We start from the raw sequence: 22,666 nt of genomic DNA, 5'->3' as shown, positions 1-22,666 counted from the left end.
AAATATGATATTGTACATTCCTTTCTGCTTAATTTTTCATACAATTTATTAAGTGGAGCAAACATTCCCGACGAGCTAGAATATAAATACATAGAAGTATAAGCTGGAAGTGAATTGCCTGATACTTTAAGCTTCGCAGCAAACTTTCTCTTGCAAGTAAACGGCTAGTTTACTTACAATCTGTGGCACGCACCTGATGCCATACAGATCTGCGATCTAACCGAAACAGAGTTCAATCTCTTCAAAGCAAGACTCTTCGCCGGATGGCAGGAGTTCCATAGTACGTGCGCAAAGGCATCTTCTACAGAGATCTGCAGATCCCCTGGCTCGATGAGCAGATTAGGATTATATAACATTCGGCTAGCCACACACGCCAATAATCTTGCCCGCATCCTTCAAGGTGTCCGTTCCATCAGGAGACTAAGGAGGCGAACTCTTGCCCAGATGCTCCATCCCCTGTTCCGACCACCCATCCCCGGGGCGACGCGGCCACCTCGCCTCAGCAAGCTTATCAACTATTTAGAGCCTTAAATCTAAAAGCCTTCTACATAATTTATAAAAATAATAATAATAATAATGGATTGCTTGGATTATCCAACACAAATAAATTTCTTATAACTTGTCGCTGTTAATTTCAACAGAAGTTCGCACTTATCGATAAACACGTAGACTTGGTAGCCGATAAGCAAGAAAGAGACAAATATAGTACATAGAGCAGTGCAGCTATACTCGTACACAGGGTTGTTGTCCATGCTGTGTACTGTGGATAATATGTACCCCGTTACTATTGGCCAACAGATGGCGCTAAATATGGTACATTTTTATAGTCAACTTATATAAAATATATACCTTAAGCTAAAAAAAAAAATCGAGATCTTACCAATGCAGTTACAAATGTTCTTAAAAGAAAAAAGTCACAAATGTATGGCCAACACATTTGCATTAAATATTTGTAATATGTATTTCTCTATTGAAAATCCTTCAAGGAATCGCAATATCAGATGTGCAACGATAAGCATGAAGATCTCTTCAATATAGTTTTCCGAGTCGTATATAATGAAAATATGTTTCAATCTATGCCATAATATTGTAAAGACAACAAATAAATGTAATATTATATTCTTATTTTTGGATGTATATTGGCTTAGAATCGAATATGGATTCATTATAAACATTATACTTATATTATGCATGGATATTGGTAAAACGCTTTTTTTAAAATGTAGCTATAGCTCATATCTTTCATATAAGGCCAACCCAGCTGACAAAATGCGTTGTCTTGGAAGGCTTTTCGAGTGACGTTGGCCATTTTGGCTGGCAGCATCCAAAAGAAATGGAGTTGAGTTGGGATGAGAAGGGAAGAGGAGAGAGAAACAGTTGGTTGCTAGTGCGAACATCTTGAAAACCTGTCAGTCAAATTTGATGAAGGTTTCGAACGCAGCTCGCCTTTTAAATGTTTTCGGCTCATTTCGTTATGTTGTTGTTGTTGTTGTTACCCGGGTTGTTCGTGTTGCTGTTGCCCATGCTGGCCGTTTTGGGCCAACCTACGTTTCACGGGCTTAAACGCATTTTAAAACAGGCAACGGACGCGGCAGTAGGTAAAGCTGATAACGGAATCATTTTTCTAGTTTTAAGACGCACAACTCGACACTTTAAACACCCAGTATCCAAGCGCCCACCTCCGAATCTCTGCACCATGAATTGGTCGGCAGGCTTCCCTTTTTTGTGTAGCCCAAAGTGGTCACTGTTGGCTTCTGGAATGCGAATGTGAATGTGATTTGCGCGTCCAGTCTAGTGTCGACATATGTCACGTCGTTCAGTCCTGCCCCCTTACACTAAGGCAACCCTCATCTGAGGCCCTGCTCCAAATCCAACTCCAACTTCAACCCACATGGCCAGCCCCTCGCCGGGTTTGGCTGCTGTCCGGCGGACTTGCGTGCTCTCAGCAACTGCTTAAGCGTTAATAACGAATGGACATTGGTCAAAACTCAACTCGTGCTGAAATTAGTCAGCTTTGTATCCCGTTTAATTACTTCGGTACATATCAACACTTTGTCAAAGTGCCTGCCTGTCCCAACAAGGTGTGGGTGTGAGTCCCAATGCGTGTCGCACCCACAAGTTCTCGTCCTGCTTTTAATTGTCATTGCCTTTGGAAGGAGTCAGCGCGAATGCCACGTGTGAAATGGCCAATGATAATTACTTTCCTACTGTTCTTTTATTCATGAGTCGTGCTTGCCAGTAAGCATTTGTTTTCGTTTAATGGATTCCATTTGATAAGTCAAAGTGCACTTGACGGAGGGTTGGGTTCTGTTAACTACAACTTCCCCTAATTACTTCAAATGCCCGACTCAAGGGGCTATAAAAAGAAAGCTAACTACATTAGCTCGATACATAACGGATCTGTCAGTAATCTTTAATAGAATTAATTGGCATCTCATGAAAATCTTAGTTTACCTTCTTTTTATGCTGTTTAAAATTATATTTATGTTGGTTAACCTTAAATAAGTGCAAATCTTCTTAATTTCATTCTTTTTCTTAAAATAATTTCAGAGAATTGCATTAAAATGAAATTTGTTTCCTCACTGCAATCATTTTTCTTTTTTTTTATATAAAATTATTTATTATGTTTTAAGAAAAAAGAACTTTTCTTTTTCTTTAATTAAAAATATGTTAGAAAATTCAGCAGTTATTAAAAAAAAATACTTAAGCAATATTCTTTAACGTAGATTTTTCGCAGCTTGAATTAATTAAGAAACAGTTCGAAGATAAATTATCAGCTTTGTAAAAGTACTTTAATACACAATTATGATTTATAAACCAAAAGCTTTTGAACAAATTTTTATTATATAGTTATTTCTAGAGTCCGCGAAAGCCTGCGTAACGATCCAGACTTGTTCGAATAAGCCGCTAGGCTTGGCGCAGCATCATCTAAGCTAACTTGTTGTCAGATGATTTCATACAATAAACTTTATGTAACAAGAACGTTTCCAATTTGTTTTTCAGCTTATGTAAATATTCTCCAGCTCATTTTTAAATTATTTCTATATACTTACCTATACTTTATCGATCTGACAATGCGTGGCTTCTATGTATGTACCCCCAGATTCTTGATTAAATAAATTAAAAAACAAAAATGTTTTCTATATAGACCTGTTACGCTAACTTCTTGGATTTATAAAGCACGAGGGATTTAGGAAAACTAAGAAATTAGCTAATGGAATGCGCATCTAAAATGGAAACATATTTGGTCAACCTGGCTGCTGACAGTGGATTGGAAACTCAGTGAGGCATTGTTTTCACTTGAAAACTTACTTTACGCAAAATTCGACTGAATCGGGTGTGTGTGGTTGTTGCGTTGTGTTGTGCTGTGCTGTGCTGTGTGTGTGTGTGTGGTGTGCCTGCTGGCGCAGAAATGGAATCGAAACGCTGGAGACGAGGCGGATTATGTGCCCAAGTGTAACTAAAGAGAATAAGGGCGAAAATCAACGAATCATTAATCAATCCTTTCATGATGTGACGCGGTGCGTGTCCTTTTATGTGTCAAAAAAAAAAGAAAACGAAAAACCGTCGAGGAAAAATGTGGGGAAAATGAAAACACGCTCGCACTCACACTTTCAGTTGCACAGCGGAGAAAGCGAAAAGCAGCATAAAAATAAAAATAAAAAGAACAAAATAGCAAAAGAAAAAGAAAAAAGAAAAGTATCTTTTTGCATGAGTTTGACAGACAGAGCGACAGATACGCAGGCTGGTGCGAGCGGCGGGTGGCGAGAGAGAGAGTGGAGTGGAGCGGAGCGGAGAGAGAGGAAAGTGGTTGAACTGGCACAGGGATGAGCCGCGTGGCAAGTAGAAAATGGCGACAATATTTGCCGAAGGATGCGCCTATTTACATTTTGAGGTCGTGTTGATTAGCTGAGTGCGCATGGAGTACCCCCTCCAACCAGAGCCAAGCCCCAAAGCCTGCCTCCAGCACGGCCAACCGACAGCATCTCAGCGGACAACGCCACACGCAACTGACAGCACGGGCGGTCGATAAGAAATGGAATTATGCTAGAGCGGGCGAGGGATGGGTGACAAAACGTGGGCTGTCAACTTGCTGTCCGTCAACTTGGTGGCTTAAGGTGGCCCAGCGAGCGCGGGTGAGGATGAGTTATGGTGCTTGGCTGCTCGCCTGTACGCCGGCTAAGCAGATGCAGCTCCTCTCGCTCGCTGGCAGATGCAAGCGTCTCGCAGCTCTCACATGTGCCAAGCAACGCTTATCGCAGTGCTCAGCGTCTGTCCAGGAAAGTCTTTCTTTCACGTCTCGTACGCACATCACGTGGCCGAGAGATAGAAAAGTGACAGTTGCCGGAACAGAAGACATGGTGAAATCTCAAATCTGAAACCCAGGCAACAGCCCACGGATATGCAGAGATGCAGGCGTAGAAACATTGCAACCGCCGGACAGACCGAAAAGTAAGAGACGCAGACGGAGACGGCGATGGCGATGGCGATGGCGACAGAGACGGAGACGGAGACCTACATCAATGCGTGAATATGGAGCAGATCATTAATTATGCGCAAGACGAGAAGACAACGGGCCGGTTCAGACCAGGCCCGACAAAAACAGAAAAACAAACGTGCATTTTTAAGACCGAGGGCGAGCCGATTTATCTGACAGTTTCGTATTGAAAAGTTTTTGCTCTTCCTGTGGATTTCTTGAAAAGTGAAAGAAGTGCCCGCTAGTAATTCTTTTTCCTTCTTTTTTTTTTTTTTGATTCCCTCGAACTGATCATTTGTTTTCTTCGAGTCGAGAGTAGAATATACTTATATGTACATATATATATATATAATACAGGCATGTAAGCCAAGAGCACACCTCCCAATGTGCACTCAATGGACACAAACAATAACAATTCGATTTGGTATTATTTCAGCTCTTTTTTGAATTTGTAACGATTATTGATAATTGAGCTGTTGCGTTCAACAGTTTTTTTTAACAGATGCATTCATTTTGATAATTTTTATATAGCGCTGGATATTTTTACTAACGGTACGAAACTTGATTATGTCAATTAAAATGAATGATTAAAATTTTTAAAAATGATAAAAACAATAATAATTCTAAAAATTAAAAATTAATAGCCAATTATTTATTTGTAATAATACTAATAAAAATATTAATTCCAATAATAAAGCTAGTATTAAACATACAAACTAAAAACAATGATAGTTATAATAGCTATAGCAATAATAATTAAAAATAATGTTAATATTAATATTTCAATAAAGAGCGTCAATTTAAATTAAAAACTAATTTTGGAATTTTCCAAATTCCATGTTTTAAATTTGCAGTAAAGATAAGGGTTTATAACAATGAAAAATATACATAAATAAATATAATATGGAACATGCGCCAATCGAATTCAAATTTTTTGCTGAATTAAGATTAAAAATTTAATATTTGATATTTAACAACTTCTCTTATTTATATAAATACATCTTGGAATCAAATAATAAATAAATCAAAAATAAAGACTATAATATCCTGTCCCAATATTAATTTGCTTAAATAGAAACAATGATAGAAATGTTTTGGCTCGAGTCGAATATTTATAATGCTATGCGAGCATCAGGGCTGTGTATATCTAATGAGCAGTGCACAAATGTAAAAATGTTAAAGTCCGTCAAATTGTGAGCTGTCATTAGTTGATAGTTTTGGACGGATTATATAAGGTTTGAAAGCCTGTTTAACTTAAGGGGTGTTAGTTAAGAGGTGTAAAAATAAATATGAAATAAAAACTCCCCGAGTTAATGTTAGTGGCTGTCTAGTCTTGAATCGATTAAATCGACTCAAATACTGAATCATCAGGTGCAAATGAATCAGGCGGAAAAGTAAAAATCATGGAAAATGCTCAAGTTCGTGACTTGTGCAAGTGCAAAAAGTGCAACTTGGCCAGAGAGCGATTAGGCATGCGAAAGGCAAATTTCTGTTCATTAATTAAGTGGCAAGTTGCGGGTTCTACAATCTAAACACCAGCTCGCATCATCATTATGACAACAGACGAACGCCAAATTAATTGCTCAATTGTGCAGCTTAATGATAATTACGGGGAAGTGCTAAACTAACTAAACGGCTTATGCAACTGCAGCAGGGAGTCGCAAGTCGAGTGGCCTTTCGGAAAGCCTGGAAAGCAAGCGCAACTGAAGCTGAACTTCGGAACCTCGGCTGAGGGGCCCTTGCACACTTGCCAGTCAATTAAAAAAACATTTATTAGCCGAGCCACTGCACAAAGCTGTTAACAAAGCCATTTTGGCCATTCAGGCCGAAAATGAAAACCATTCCGTTCTCAAAGGTGTCTAGGCCCCAGATGTGAGAGTCCAGCTAGAGGCTCAGCTTGTTGTCGAAACAGAAAAGCTATAATTGATGATTGAGGCAGGACACACACACATACACACGTACACACACACACACACACACACATGTGAGAGTGCAGCTAGTCGCTGCTGGACAGCATGGAGCCCACATGCAACTCCGGTCTCGATCTGGGCTCTGTTGTTGATTTCACGCATGGAACTCAGTCGGCGGCCGGTCTGGCATTGGCCCAGTCGCAGTCGCAGTCGCAGTTTCCCAGTTCCACATGCTGTCCCATGTTTCGAGTCCCTCCCGGGCAATACATAGTAAATTCGAATTGAATTTTGGCGCTGGATTCATTAATCATTATTTCAATCATGATCACGAAACAAATGTGCTCTTGGTGCTGATGTTGTTCTCGTTGCCAGTGTTGGGCTTTGTTTTGCGTCTTGTGAATTGTTGTGTCGAAGCGTATCGATACTTTTGCCCCGCCCCGCGAGCAGCGTCCCTCGCCCGACGACTCTGCTCGAGCTGGACTCTGCTGGCGATGGCGATGGCGATGCGCTTCAAAGATTGATAATCTCTTGGATATCTTTAAATTTAATTAGTCACATTCATAACAGACCGCCAGCAAGCTATGCTGGATGCTGGGTGCTGGGTGCTGTTGTTTCGGGAACACCGGGCCGCACCGCATCCGATGCCATCCCAAATTACATGTTACAACAAACCGTGCGTCGCTCTCCATGGCCTCCATGCTCCTCTTTCGCCATCTCCTTCGCCTATATGTGCCATCTCCCTCTTGCGCCGCATGGGTTGGCTGTGGCTTTGGCTTCGGATGTGGCTCGTTACAAGACCGCGCCAAATACCCTTCTTGAGGCGTTAAGGTATTGTGTGCTTCTCTTGAGACTGGGAACACATATAAATTTCTTTTAATAGAATCTTAAAATAGTTAAAATTAAGTTTCGATAGGCTTTAAAGGGCTTTTCTTATTCTTTGTTGTTGCTCAACAGCGAAATTTATTTTTTATTTATATACAGCCCAGAAAATCCCCACACCTAATTTATTGAATTAATTCGGAGAGTAAGCTCCCCAAAAATTTCAAACTGGGTAAAATTTGTATTCATTTTTCTCTGTGTTGTCTAAATATTACTAAGAGCTAAAAATAGTAGTACTTCTAAGCAAGTGAAAGCTCTTTTGATCGAGAGATTTATAATGTTTCGAGAGAACATGTCCACCGAAGAGAGGTGTACGGCTAATTGTAGTGTCCATAAGGAGAGTTTTAACTGTATATATATATATATTTCTGTACCAATCTTTCTTTTTATTTTTATTATTATTATGTATATGAAGGGTAAGGGTAAGGGTATTTGAGTATCGACTTGATGTGAACATTTTATATTTATAGTTGCGTTGTAAAACTGGTAAGAAAACTTGTTGTTTTTTGAATACCAACTAGAGCTCCCGAGCCACGCACATGTGTGAGAAAGTCGGTTCTGTGGGCATTCCAATGCCGTTGTTGTTGTTGTTATTGTTGTTGTCGTTTAGGTTCAATTTTTGAGGGTCTTCAATGAAAAATCGACGTTGTTACTAATTATGATTGACATAGACGTAATTGGAAATTTGAGCAGAGCTTTGGGCCGATTGGCATCAACATCGGCATAGGCAACGGCATCGGCGGTCTTCAAAAGTTTCACTAAATTAAAGGGTTTGCTTAAATACCTTACCTAACTTTCTTTGATGGATAAGCGCAAGAGGCGTGAGGCCCTCAAGTTCTCTACAAGCGTAGCTTCAGGAGTTCCATTTTGGTGTGAAAATATTTACGAAAGTTTTGTAAATCAATAGGTTTTTAGACTCCATGGAGCCATGCAGAGTTTGGCAGAGAGATTTAAAATTTTCACTGCGGTTGCCTCAAAGAACCCTAGATAATACATACAAATTGAGTTGAGTTTCACATGTCGATTCATAAATAATCCATACTAAATTCTGATAACTAAAGCATATATTTAACATGTTTTTTTTTTAGTAAATATTTAATCCATGTATGTTAGCTATATCTATATATATTTTCAATCATGGAGTAAAATGTATTTTTAAACCCTGTGAAATTTTGTTTAGCTCGCGTTGGCAGGCAGCCAGAAAGGTAAGCTGCGGCCATCATTAAACATAATTTTAACAGTTTTCTTAAATTTCGGCTAATGTGAGGCAATTACGGAACCATCTTTCAAAACGTGCGCGCATTTAACATTTAACCAATTGGCGGCAAAAGGCGACCCAAGTCGGAGTCAAAGCCAAAAAAAAATCGAAGCATTTTGGCCCCAAGCCAAGTTGTTTGGTCCATATGTGCTGCAGCCGCAGTCGCAGGCTTCATTATGACCTGTGCATGGGCCAAAAACGAAATCAATCAGAGATAATCTGTCTTGGATAATGGGTACCTGTGCCATGTCCCCGTCCAGTCCAGCTCAGTCCAGACGGAGCTGCGCCGAGAACCGCGACGTCTTCGCTCCCCCCGAGCGCTGGCCTCAGCTCATTTAAGCTGTTCGTGTAATTATTTTAAATAGCCGCAGTGTAAATTTTGGTTAAACACTCGTCCCGCACTTAAGTGTATCTATATCTGTATATTTATCTGCGTGTATGCTTGTATCCGTGTCTGTAACCGAGTCTGGGTCGCCGATTTGAGCATAATATGACAGCAGTTGAGACAGTTGATAAATGGAAAAGCGTTTCTTCTGCTATTGACAGCCAAATGAAATACATTTAATTGGCCCTCAGACTTGGCCATAATGCACATATATGTGGCTTAACTCCTAAGCCCGAGCTGTTAGTCAAGCCCTTGCCCAATTCGGCAACTTTCATTCAAATCATGTTCGAAGTTTCAATTTAAAGTCAATAAAAGTCACACGATGGCTGCCTCAAGCTTTAATTGCGTCGCCAGTGATTGGCGCAAACGGCGCAGTCAATCATTAATCACTCAATCAAACATTTCAGTGCGCCGAGGCCTCCTTAATAGTCCTGTGACGCACTCCTGGCCCAATACATAAGCTCATCTCTTCAAAATTGGCCCGATCCACAGGCTAATCAGCATTCGGTTCCCACACTTGTCGCCACGCTCAATCTCACTTGTCAACATGTCGTTAAACCAATTTACATGCTAAACAGATCGTTGGGAGTTTGCCATTTCAGCTGAAAGCTGACGGGTCTAAATAATCAATATTGAATGCCTTTAAAAATTCCTTTTTATGAAGATGACAAAAATTTAGCATAGGCATTTGCTAGCACGATTTCATGTTGATTGTTGATTTTTTTTAAAACATTCGAGTCTTTGAAGTAGATATGAGCAAAATAATTTGCAATCACAGTCAGTTGCTAAGAGAAATCAGTCAGAACAATTATTTATGATTTTTTGAACCAGTTTTCGAAGTTCAGTTTTTGACTTTACTAAAGCTGCGCACATATTTGAATATCTACACAAAACCACATATAAAACTATACTAATATGTCTCCACTGATTTACACACAAAGTGATAATGTTCGGCATATAAATGCTGAGTGAATATATCTGGGAAAAGGAAATATTTTTGAATATTAGTTGAATATTATTTATAAGTAGTCTACTCCGGTCGGTTTTGACATATGTACTGCCTAACAAAAAATACGGACCTATGTAAAGTTTCAAGTCGGTGGTTATATTTACTCGGCTGTTGATGCAAATCTACAATATTTGTACTTTACGGGGTTCGATATGTCTCATTCTATGTGTTACGCATTTCAAGCCAAATTGAAAATACCTCTAAATATTTATGAAGCATTATTCTGAACGAACCAATAAAGCTAGTTGAAATAAAACAAAACTAATATTGAAATTCAATTCTTTAACAATTCCAAACTATATTTAATCGAGGGCTGCATTAACGCAGATTCTTTAAAAGGGAGCCTTGAATCGAGTATTCATTTATTCATTAGGCCAGTCATCTAAATTTAAGCTTACATAACTTTAAGCACCTGCCCGTTTGCTCTTATATGACAGATTAATTCTTATTGTTTATCAAGCTTAGAAAATCAAATCATGTAAATTAAATAGGTAATTAGATATGTTTGGGCAGCGCCCATCTGCATAATTTACGCCTAAAACCCAATAAAAAAGTATTTATGAACGGGTTATCAGGTTGCTTTATTTTATATACAAAAATCTATTTGAAGGGTAGCTTAAAGACGAATGGAGCAAAATGAATATAAAAAAAAAAAAAAAAACTAAATAAAAATGGAAAAAGAGACAACAAAGAACGGCAATACGACTACGAATACGAATGCGAACCCAAGACAAACAGCGCCTCACGACAGGGCACACATAATGTGCCCCGCATGGAACCATTAATCACATTTGCCTTGTGCAGCAAGTGAACTTCCTTTGCCGCCTGACAGTCGCAACTGATTGCTGGCTCTGAATTGGGATTTGGAACTCAAACGCTGCGCCAAGCAGCAGACCGAGCAGCCACCCACTGCCCATTCCCGCGACATAACAGAGACAAAGCACTCAGCGAACCACCCGCCTGCCTTTCAACGCATTCTGGATCCGGGTAGTCGGTCAGCCTCATATCAAGGAGCTTGGCATAAAGTAAATTCAGTGGAGCAGCCACTAATGCGGTTGCTCCTTCCAAACTTCAAAAACATCCCAAGCAGCTCCACAAACATTCTTAAGTGCTTGTCAAACAAAGAGTTTTTATTTTGTAGTCTTGCATAAGTCTTTCTTTTTATTTTATTGTGCGATGTTTTGCCACGATCAGTGTTTTTCAGGAGCCAAAAGAAAAAGAACGTGGGATTTATTTGATTCTGGATAAATTCGTGTAGTTTTGTAATACTTACAATGCAGGTCCTTTCAGAAGTTTGTAAGCTATTGGGGTTTAAATAATCTACAAATTATTATTATCCTCTGTTAATAGACAATCTTATGTTAGTTATCTATATACGATATTTATAAATGTTTGGTCTGTTTGGGCTTTTGGAAATTTCACATGCAAGTGTGAAAAATACGCGGAAAGCGGTTGCATGAAACTTTGTTGCTTATCGTCCAATCAACCGCAAACTCATTTATAAAGATCTTTGCTAAAACTTATTTGAGAGGCGTTTCACAGTTTTCGCAAAAGCTACCCTTCCTCGATGGATAATGCCGGTCAAGGGTTGCATGAGTCAAAGTTGAATCTTCGGCATTATGTTCATTGTTGCCCCCCTCACGGAAATAAAATGGGCGTAAATCTTTCGTAATTCCATTTACCTATCAATGAACTAAGTAAGTATATTACATTTCTTACGTACTAATAAAATCGAAATTGTGAATCATCAAATTTTGGCCCGAGCAAAGCTGGATAATACTTGGATAATACTCGAATTTAAATAGAGTAAATTAAATAACTTCGTGTTCACGTCTAATAATTATTTGCACAAATCTCAACATACCTTAACTAAGTTCTCTTGCTAACATTAATAATTCAAAGAAGTTAACAATTAACAAATGGACAAAAGCTATTGTCGGACATTTCCGTGAGCCTATAAATTTAAGTTTTATGCACTTAATAGACCTAATGAACTTTTGATAGTCACCATCAAATTCGAATCAGTTGGAAGTCGATTAATTAGTAGTCTCACACACACACACACACACAGAGGCAACATAGACTCGTCTGGCTGTGTGGTATAGCACGTGTGCTACTCTGGAATGGGTTCAATTATTCGGTAATTAGACGGTCGCAGGGCTCACCCACACGGCCCACAGATAGGTGTGTATATGAAGGGCACATGGCAGAAGTGTGGCTCACATAATAAACCTACAAAGAAGCATAAGCCTCATTAGATAAAATATAGTGAGGCTGCGTTTGTTGTTGTTAGAGTGTAAAGAAAGAGTCTAAATATTTAGGTGTAAAAATATTAAAGCGTTTAATGTTCGACCTTCTTTATGTGCATTATACAACAATCATTCTATCGATTTTCCATGTGTGCCCGGCTCATTTGAATAAATGCCAGTCATGCTCATCATTTCATCAACATTTTCAGCAACAATACAAATCACGGTAGTAATGATAACAACTACAACAACAACAACAACAACAACGAAAACAACAATAACAACAACAGCAGCCACAGCATCCCCCTCCTTTCCGCTAACCACAATATAAAAATGAAACATTGCGCCAAGTGCGGTGATATTCATTCAACATTCAATGGCAATGGGCAAATATTGCAAGTCAGCCGCTGCCTTTCGAGCTATATGTGTGTGTATAGTTGAATTGTGTGTAGTACTCGTATATATGTATTTATGTAGAGCCTCTCAACTCGGTAGCCAAAGACGAGCAATTCATATCAACACTTCACACAGACCTGGCCCTACGATCGATACGACTGTAGTTTGCAGTTCCAGAGACTGTGTTGCATCGGTTTTTGGATTCTGGAAAATAAATGGTCTCTGGCCTGCCATATTCGCACGCGGGATCGATGAAAGGCATAGTGAAAAGTGGGCGGTGCTTGTTGGCCACGCACGATGCGAGACGGCAAAGGGCAGTTTTCGAGTTTGAGCGTGCGCCATGGCCGAATGCCACAAAAGCAACACACACTCGCACTCACACTCACGCTCGCTCAGACAATCGTCAACAGTAAACAGTCACCTCCATTAAAGTGTATACGCTTACGTTTAAATGTGGTTCCCCTGATATTAATGTAAGTACTTACACTGAAAAAATACATACGCTTGCATTAAAAAAAAAAAAAAATCAACTCATCGTTAAACTAAGTAAGTTTATTAACATTCTGCAAATACGAAGAAATAACATTTTAAAATATATCTGATAATTATTATAATTGTTAACCTCGAATAGTTAATTAATTATTGCTTTCGTAGCTCAAAATAAAGAAATTCGTAGAAAGTTGGTTAATATTACTTCCATACTCAATATATCAGCCGCACCTGTAGCAAACGCAAAGCAACCGGCGCGGCATCGAATGGGTGTGACTAAATATCGTGTCATCTCGCTTGCACAATAGCCCTCTGCACTCTACCAACACATTCGCTGCTCGGTGGTTGAAAATGGCGTGCAGCCATGGCTACGGAGCTCTCACTGCGTGTGGGCTGTCCTTTTTACACTGTTGTTGCTCTCAGTGAAGCCAAAAACAAAACCAGTAAATCGAGTTTTGAAACTCGTAGACGTCATCGCTAGCTGTCAATGGCAATGGCGATTTGTACGCTGCGTTTCGGAGCGAACAGTGAGAGAAGGAGAGAAAGAGAGAGAGAGAGAACGAATGAGGGAGAGCGCGAAAAGCAGTAGAAACAACTGTGGACAAGGAAAACAGAAAACAGGTTCGCTCGCGCTCAGAGCGTTCGTTCGTGTTCATAACAAAAGAACGGCTCGAATTGAACGGTTCGCATTCGCACTCGTGAATCGGACGCGTCGTCTTTTTTGGTATTTTTGAATGTTTTCTGAACGCCGCTGTCAAATTGTCTGGATTTTTTGTTGTTCACGGCGCCGCTTAATTTCAACGTTTTTTACGCGCCGGTTGCGCGACACTCGCGCTGTGTTTAATAAACAGAGCCCCCGCATCAAAAATAATGCTGGCCACAGTCCCAATAAAGTGATCATACAAAGGCAAAAAGTGCAACAAAAAGTGAGTGCCAATAAGTGAAGATTGAAATGAAATATGCGCTCAGCGAGCAGCAGTCGTAGAGCCAGAGCCTAGCAAGAGTTTTAGTAAACCACGATAGAAACACAGAAACTACGATGAGCTCATTCCTCATGGGTTATCCACATGCGCCACATCATGTCCAGAGCCCCATGTCCATGGGTAATGGCCTAGATCCCAAGTTCCCGCCGGTTGCCGATGACTATCATCACTACAATGGTCACTATTCCATGACCGCATCGACGGGGCACATGGGCGGCGGTGTTGGTGTTGGTGTTGGTGTTGGTGTTGGTGCTGGTGGTGGGGGTGCTGGGCTTGGTGGCGGCGGCCCTGGCATGTCTGGTCACCCGCACGCCACGCATCCGGCGGAAATGGTCAATGATTACATGGCCGCCGCCGCGCACCACCACAACCATAACCCGCTCACGCACTCGCACCACCACAGCAACAGCCCGCTCTCTGGCCACCATCACCAGAACGCGGGCTACGCGACAAACTATGCCACAACGCCGCCCACGCATCATCCGCATCCGCACCAGAGTCTGGGCTATTATGGGCACCATGCCGCGGCGGCAGCCGCTGCGGCTGTGCACCATGCGCCCGAGTACATTTCCGCCGGTGTGGTGCACTCGGAGGCGGGTTACGGACCGCCGCCGTCGGTGAACGTGCCAAACAACAGTAGCGCAAATGGCTCCAATGGATACTACGGCGGCTACTATGGCACCACCAACGGCAGCGTCGGCAGCACCCACTCCCAAGGCCACTCGCCGCTCTCCTCACAGATGATGGACCTGCCACTGCAATGCTCCTCAACGGAGCCGCCAACAAACACCTCATTGGGTCTGCAGGAGTTAGGTGAGTCGTCTGAGACTTCAAATTGGTCATCTTCAACAACACAACCTTTCTATGATAAACAAATTTGGCTTAAGTTTAAAATATTTTAGTAAGAGTTTAATATATAAATTTTAAAAATATGGTATTGTTTGATTATCAAAATTGATGTGTCTTAGCAATTTATTTATATTTTACATAGGATTTTCGTAATTTTAATCGAAACTTACTTATTTATTTATTTTTGTTAAAATATATTTAAAAATGTGTAGGTTAGCTTTTCTATTCGCTATTATATAGTTGAAATTCCAAACCTTTTACCTTTTTCAGAAATATATTTTTTAAATCTGTTATAACATATCCTTTTTCAAGTTCTTCATTTAGTGAGTTTTTTATATAAACGGCAAAATGGGAAAGTTGGTACCGTCTAAATCGCAATTTCACTTTTGATTAATCGATCAATAAATCCAATTGATAGCAACTGAAATTGTCGAATATCGTTTTTCGAATTTTGTGTTTAACTTAATAAATATTTTTTGAAGAAGTTCACCAAGAAATATTAATGAAAGAAACGGACTGAGGGGCTTGGCATTTTATTGTACTATAATTAGTAATCACTTTTTTAAATTTACATTACGCCCACTTTGCAAAGTTATAACCACATACTTGGATAAGTTTTGAACTAAATTGAAATTTGTGCATATAGAGCCAATCAAACTTTTATAATGTCAGCGAATGATTCGATTATGGGAAAAGGATAGTCATATACATTGGGAATATATAAAGAAATCTTTCCAGAAGTTTTCTTTTTTCTTGATTTCATTAGTTATACTTCTTTTTTTTTTTTAACTTTTAAATTATGTTTGAATGTGAATTCTTAAAAATGTTTGAAACGGTCTTTGAATGCCAAAGTTTATAATTCAAGTTAAACTTCCAATTAATCATGTATGTAATCATGTATGTGGCATATTAAAATATTTAAGTTTTGAATATGACAATCTAATTTAATTTATATCAATATGAATAAAAAATGCATATTTAGTAAACTTTAAAATCTCCACTACAGGCCTAAAGCTAGAGAAACGCCTTGAAGAAGCCGCACCCACCGGTCAACAGCTGCAAGAGGTGCTACACTGTGATGATATGGGATCGGAAAATGTAAATAAAAACAAACAAAGAAATGTGATAAATGCCAGCGAATAGACTAATGCAAAATACCTGTTTCCCATTCAGGATATGTCTGAAGAGGATCGTCTGATGCTCGATCGATCCCCAGACGAGTTGGCGTCCAACGACAACGATGATGATCTGGGTGATTCAGACAGCGATGATGATCTGATGGCCGAGACAACCGACGGGGAGCGCATCATTTACCCATGGATGAAGAAGATTCATGTAGCGGGCGTTGGTAAGTACAGCTCCACACACAAAAATACCTACACGAAGATGCACCCATAAAGCACACAGTGTGCCGTATGCTAATTAAATTACTTGGCTGCCAACACCCACGTGATCCACTGACAGACTTTGTAATGCTCGACTTTGGCAAATAACAAAAACTAAAAGACCCCAAAAAAAAAATAACTCTGCTCGCTGCTCATTAATCAAAATCAAGAATGGCGCGCCTTCTGCTGAGGGCAAAAATGTATATGGCGAGTGACATATTCATACCATATGACTATATACAATGTACATATTCATATGGATGTATCTGTATGCAACTGCCACTCGACTAAAGTAAAGCCTATTCAGTTCTCTTTCAACACTCGCTGTGTCTTTAAGTGGATTTGTCAAATCTTATGCTCTGTGGGGAAACAATTGTGTTACTTGAAATATGTATGCCGCAAATGAACATAGATTTATAATTTAATTGCTGCAAGCCAAATCTAACGAAGTGAAATTCTTCATTTAAGTTCATTAAATATTATTAATGAATCGCAGATTTAATTTAAATTTGCAAACAGTTGACAATTTTGGGATTGTGCCTTACGAACTCAGAAGCTTCTTTAATGTGATCATTAAAGTATATTAGACTATTTTCCCACCGGAAACCACTTGTTGTTTTTTGATTCTTATAAACAGAATTTAGGGTAGTATTCAAAGTAAGATTATAGATATTAATAGCATATATATACTTCAATAATTTTAATAATATATATACACATCATTATATTTATTAGTACGTATCAGATGCAGATGCTTTTGGGTTTCTATTTCAAAATAACTTTCGTAAGGATTCCCCTTTGTTTCTTTTTATGCCGTTGTAGAGGGTATAATAATTTTGTCATGAAATTTGAAATCAAACTCGGAATTTATTAGTTCCCTTATAATCGTCATATATATGCAAAATCTTATCAACATGGGACCAGTATATTACATAGCTGCTATAGGAAAGATTACTGAATTAGTAGGATATGACAAAGTATTCTGTTTTCAAAAATATTTAAAAACTCAGCATTTACGATCTTCACTATTTTCACATATCCGCAAGAGGGTATTAAAGGGTATTAAATCTTCGGCGTGACGGATTTTTATTTTGTTTTCTCTTTTTTTTTTGGTTTTTATATAAATCAATTAGATGTCCACATTTGGTTAGAATGGCATCTTTGAATAAAAATCGACTATGATGTATTTTTAAAACTAGTTTATATTATATTTAACAGTTTATCTCTTGACTGATATTATCTAAGGGGTTTTTATCTTCATGCCTCAGAAACTTATGGAAATACCAAATTAAATTTAGAAAACTTTGATTTGAGGGAACTCAAAAACGTCAAATTTATTAGGTATCATAGACGTATAGATAAGACTATCAATTTGATGTTTGCCTTTGAGAAACTCTCTTTAAATATACCCTAGATTAGGCAGGGAACATAAAACATAAAAACATCTGAAACATAAGTACTCAGTGAAGACAGCCCCTAACATATGTAGCTTTTCTTAGCAGCATAGCTCACACTTCTTCTTTTTTTTTTATTGCGCACCCTATTTTCCTAACGACTTTTATTCCAATTGCAAGTTTCATGTTTTTTTCTATGTTTTTAATATTTTCCCACCACACACCGACTCGAATGTGGGCTGCGGAAACAGGTTTCCATTCACTCTTCGATGAGCGAATGAACTTGGCCACCAATACCCAGGTGGTTGAATATATATATATATATATATATTAGTATATGTACCTATGCGTGCGATCGAATCCGAATGTCAGCTTCGATAGATAATTACCATTAATTGTCGCGCCGGAACATTAACGCGCCTAAAACCATATTCATTGAGCCATGTGTTGAGTTCGATTATCAAAACGCGTCGCGACGTTTGTCAGCGCTTATTGTTTTAATTCTACCAAAATTGGCTACCGCATCTGGTTGGGACTGGAACTGGACATGGACATGGTGCCCCGCGGGCAATACCAGCTGGCCGGCTGACAATAAATAGGGCTGACAGGTTCAGGTGGCGAGTGCATAACAAACGTGTGCGGGATGGCTTTGACTCGGTCGGCAACTGGGTTAGCTGATAAATTGCTTTTTAATTAGCATACATACTTGCTTAGTCTCAGCGACTATGCAGCGCGCTGATGCACTCCAATTAAACATAACCTTGACCCTAATGGGCAATTATATCATTTGGTTGCGACACGCGCTCTCTTCAAAACCCACTCCAGAGACAATCTCGACGTGCGACACCGACTCAACTCTATTCGACTCGACTCGAGGGGATTAACTATGCTGATGAGCATCAAATCGAAGTAGTTCGGCAGGCAAGCAAGCAGGCAGGCAGGCAGACAGATGGACAGACAGACGTTTGAGATCGCTCAGGGGCAACAGACAAAACTCCGACTGAGTGACGGATGGTCCGTGTCATTTGATGTTAATGTTGTGACATTTATCATGAGCGTACGACTACGAAAACAAGACGAAACTTGATTATCGCCAGTGCATCATCTCTCGTTAGGCGGAATGTGGCTGTCCCCAGTCGCAGCCACAGCCACAGCCACAGCCACAGCCCCAGTCCCAAGTTCTCAGGCTCAGTTCCAATCTTGTTGCCTGTTGAGCCGGTGCCTCGTTCTTGTTTGTGTTGTTGTTCTCAGGTCTTTTACAAATGACTTACACTCGGTTAGCGCTTGCCTAGGCACAAAATATTACTACATGAGTTGGCGTGCGTATCAGGTGGCGTGTGGTCCAAAAACGGGCCCATTCAATTTGTATAATAAGCCCCTAGCCAAAAACAACAGCAACAACAACAACAACAACAACAATCAATATAAATAACAGCTAAAAGCAGCGCTATAATTGGTCAAAGTTTATGTATTTAGAAAACAATTTATTTGATAGTTGCAAAGTGTTGACAATATTTGAATTATTGAATTATGGTATGGAACTATACAAAATTTTCTTGGGTTGATACAAATTTCATATTTTTATTATTCTTGCTATTTAAACTAATTTTAATTACTAAGGAGTCCACGTGCTCATTTCTTATTACTCTCTTAAATTGTTTGTTCTCTTTTGCTTTGCAATTCCTGACAGGGGTTCATGAACTTTTTGCAATCAAGTACGAACAGATTTGTCATTTGCCCGCCGTTTTTCTTTATGTATATTCATGAATAAATTATGAAATTTAATATCGATTAACTTTGATATTACTTAGCTGTCTTTAGCTATTTAATCTTTTCGATTTATGCATTAATCTCAATGATTTTAACAGATATAGAAATTATAGAAAGAACAGAAATAGGTCGGAGATGGGCGCCTCTCTCTCTCTCTCTCTCTCTCTTTTTCTCTAACTTAAGCAGTTATTAAATATTAAGAACAAAAATGTTCTTTAAACGATGAATAGTTATATATATATATATAAATATATATATATATAGGTATTTTAAACATTTCTATAAGACATGTCAAAGTTATATGTTTAAGTCTCAAACACATTTTAAGAAACCTAAGAATTTTGTACATAAAGTAAATATTTGTTTCTTTTAAATATGTCTTAGCCGTTTTAATAATCTCTTGATTATGCTAACTATTCGAAAATGTTATTTCAAACTTGAATGCTGATGTAATTATTAATTTTTAATTATTCGTTTTATTTTTTTATAAATTGGATGTCTAATTTTGAAGAATAATTAAAAGTAGGTATTTCTCACGCCACACTTCAGAAAAATACTTGAGCTCTAAAGTGAATTTCGTGTATGCTAATCAAATGAATGCACTTGTGTACTCACAGAAGCACGCACATATTTAAGAATACAGGTAGCATGAATGTACGCGAAACATTGATTTTATGCACGAGAGCTTAAAAGCTTAACTAAGCTGTACTTTATGCTATTACCAGAACATGCAGATGATCGGCGAGTTTACGTTCCATATAACATTCAATAACAACAGCAATGCATGCTAGTATTCATATTCATATTCACACTGGCACTTACACACTGACACTCGTATTCACATTTATGGTCATAGTAAAGCAAGCACACTGAAAACGTGCCCAGCCTTGTAACTGAATTTCAATGGCAAGTCCACGATTAAGTTTCCAATGTGCCGCAGAGGCCAGGCCAGGCCGGGCCGGGCCAGACCAGACCAGGCCAGGCTCACGGCTGGCAGTCACAGTTACCCGATGACTTGCGAAAAACCTCATCAGCATCTCACCTCTGTTGAGGCGGCAAAAAAAAAGTGCAAGCCCAGACCCAGACTCAGACCGAGATGCTGTAAACCCAACACTGAAACTGAGCAGCCTTTGCAAAATGCGCAGAGACGGAGGCACCCAGAGACTCGTCTCGTCGCCCCCCAACCCCCAGCAGAGGCCCAAGCCCAGGGCATGACAATGATGAAAATGACGCAGTAAAAATTAAGAAGTTCGCCTTTTATGACAGATGGAGCAGCCGCACCAGCTGGATCTCTAAACGTATCTGTATCTGTATGTCCACTCCGTTTGTATCTGTTGGCGAACAAAGCGTAATTAGCGTCCCAATGGACAACAACAATCACAGAAATGTGAATGGAGCCGAGAATTGACAGAGTATTTACAGTTTCGCACACTCCCTACGGCTTGCGCTCAATTTGCGCCAATAAAACTCTGAAGCTCTCAACTTGTGCGGAATTATTGAAATTGGCATTAATTAGCGACGCTTTTATTGGTCCAAGTCGGCAACAAGAATCATGCCCAACTGCAGCAGTCAAAACTGGCAGTCACAGTCGTTTCGTGTCGTTTCTTATTTTCCATATTATTTATTTTTGAACAAAACGTAGCTTCAAGGTCGCGTCTATTGTTAAAGACTTTAAAGTCGTGAGCTTCTTAACTTGTTACTGTTTGTCTTTCGGCTTTTGGTCAGAGTCTCATTTTTGTTTCTCGTATTATTTGCAACTTATTCAACTTAAAAAAAATATCTTAAAATGGTTTCAAGACAAGTCTAGATTCCGTTTCGGCGAGCTGCCAGTTCTTGGTCATTAGGTTCGCTTCTGGTTGTGGGGCTATGGAAAGTGAAAATCTATTGTGAATGTGCTGCGATTGTTATTACTCAGCGCGGAAGAATAAATAGGTGCATAGTACAATAGAAAAGCGACAGTTAGCTGACTACACTATAGACTTCATTTAAGACAAGTTATTCACCATTCATTCTACACAGAAACTAAAAGTTTTTCCTGTATAGTTCAATTCAAATTCTGGCCATATATACATTTATTTTTCTTAAAGTAAACAAGAATAGAAATAGATGGACTTTCAAGACGGTAGCCATAAAACTGAGAGTCTAGTTTGCATAGAAACAGAAAGGCCGACAGACAGACGGACGGACATATCTACGGGCTTTATCAACTCATAACAAAATTATAATAACAATATTATTTTCATGATTAAGAAGAGTTTTATGATTTGCGAGAGAAATTTACTTAATAATAATATTTACAATATTATACGTTTTTTAAACAAAATTAAAATTTGAGAATAATTTGAAAAACTCTGGATTCAATTTGTTGCACGCTTTAATTTTACATAGAACTTTCATATTGAAGCAAGCTTTTGATTTTGAATGAAGACAATTTATATTAAATATTTAAAAATTAATTATACATATGCTATCTTAATTCATTTATTATTCAAGCTTTTTTAAAGAGCCAAGCGCCTAGGACCGATCAATTAATTTTATTATTTTCTCAATATATGGACAGTTTATGATTTTTGAAATATAACAACAATTATAAACTTTCTATTCTTAAAAAGAATTCGTTTATTCTTTAAGTATTTATTTATTTATTTTTTTTTTAATTTTAATTTAAAGTACGTACGCCTCCAGTTATAAACATTGCAAAACCTGGTACCATGTTGTAGTTTTATTAATGAACAAATTCTGTTTGGGTTGACATCAATCATTTTGACGTCTTCCCAGATACATTTTTATCGAGCGCCTTCTAGCTTTTAAATAGAATTTAATTTGTTTTGGTTTTATTTATTCGCAATTCGTGCGCTGGAATTAACATATTGTTTTAAGTCTGTTTTTTTTAGTGCAGCAAAAAATTTAACAAATTGCTGCGAGCAAATTAACAATTCGAGTTGTGATGCAGTCTCCCAGCTACAAGTTCAATTGCTGCGGGTGCTTCAGTTTGTAACTTTATAGGATGTGTATGTATGTGTGTGTGTGTATGTGTAAAGAATTGTTTTGTAAGTACATGAGATTTGTGGTACGCATGCTAGGGGTTTGCTGTGAGTGTGTGTGTGTAAGTAGCATGAGCTCATGTTTATTTTTATTTGCCTGCCACAAATTGCAAGTCACTTGACAAGCTGCTGATGCAGCTCCCGCTGTTGTTGAAATGCTGATGTTGACTTGCCTTTTTCCATGAGCTC

At 38.8% G+C, this 22,666-nt stretch overlaps 1 protein-coding gene across 2 annotated transcripts in view; it reads left to right on the top strand.

The window, feature by feature from the left end:
* Positions 1–13,698: 13,698 nt before the first annotated feature.
* Positions 13,699–22,666, top strand: part of Dfd (homeotic protein deformed) — a 28,632-nt gene continuing 19,664 nt past the window's right edge. The window contains exons 1-3 of one of the 2 annotated variants that reach the window (XM_070206976.1): positions 13,699–14,848; positions 15,891–15,982; positions 16,058–16,232. In XM_070206976.1, the coding sequence (XP_070063077.1) occupies positions 14,092–14,848; positions 15,891–15,982; positions 16,058–16,232 (1,024 nt within the window). In that variant the 5' untranslated portion in view covers positions 13,699–14,091. The remainder of the gene's footprint in view (positions 14,849–15,890; positions 15,983–16,057; positions 16,233–22,666) is intronic. The other variant, XM_032434429.2, reaches the window with a different exon arrangement.

The sequence above is a fragment of the Drosophila virilis genome, chromosome 2 (genome assembly GCF_030788295.1).
Source record: "Drosophila virilis strain 15010-1051.87 chromosome 2, Dvir_AGI_RSII-ME, whole genome shotgun sequence".
NCBI lineage: Eukaryota > Metazoa > Arthropoda > Insecta > Diptera > Drosophilidae > Drosophila > Drosophila virilis.
The sequence above is the reverse complement of the archived record's forward strand: the minus strand, read 5'-3'. Positions and strand labels throughout refer to the sequence as shown.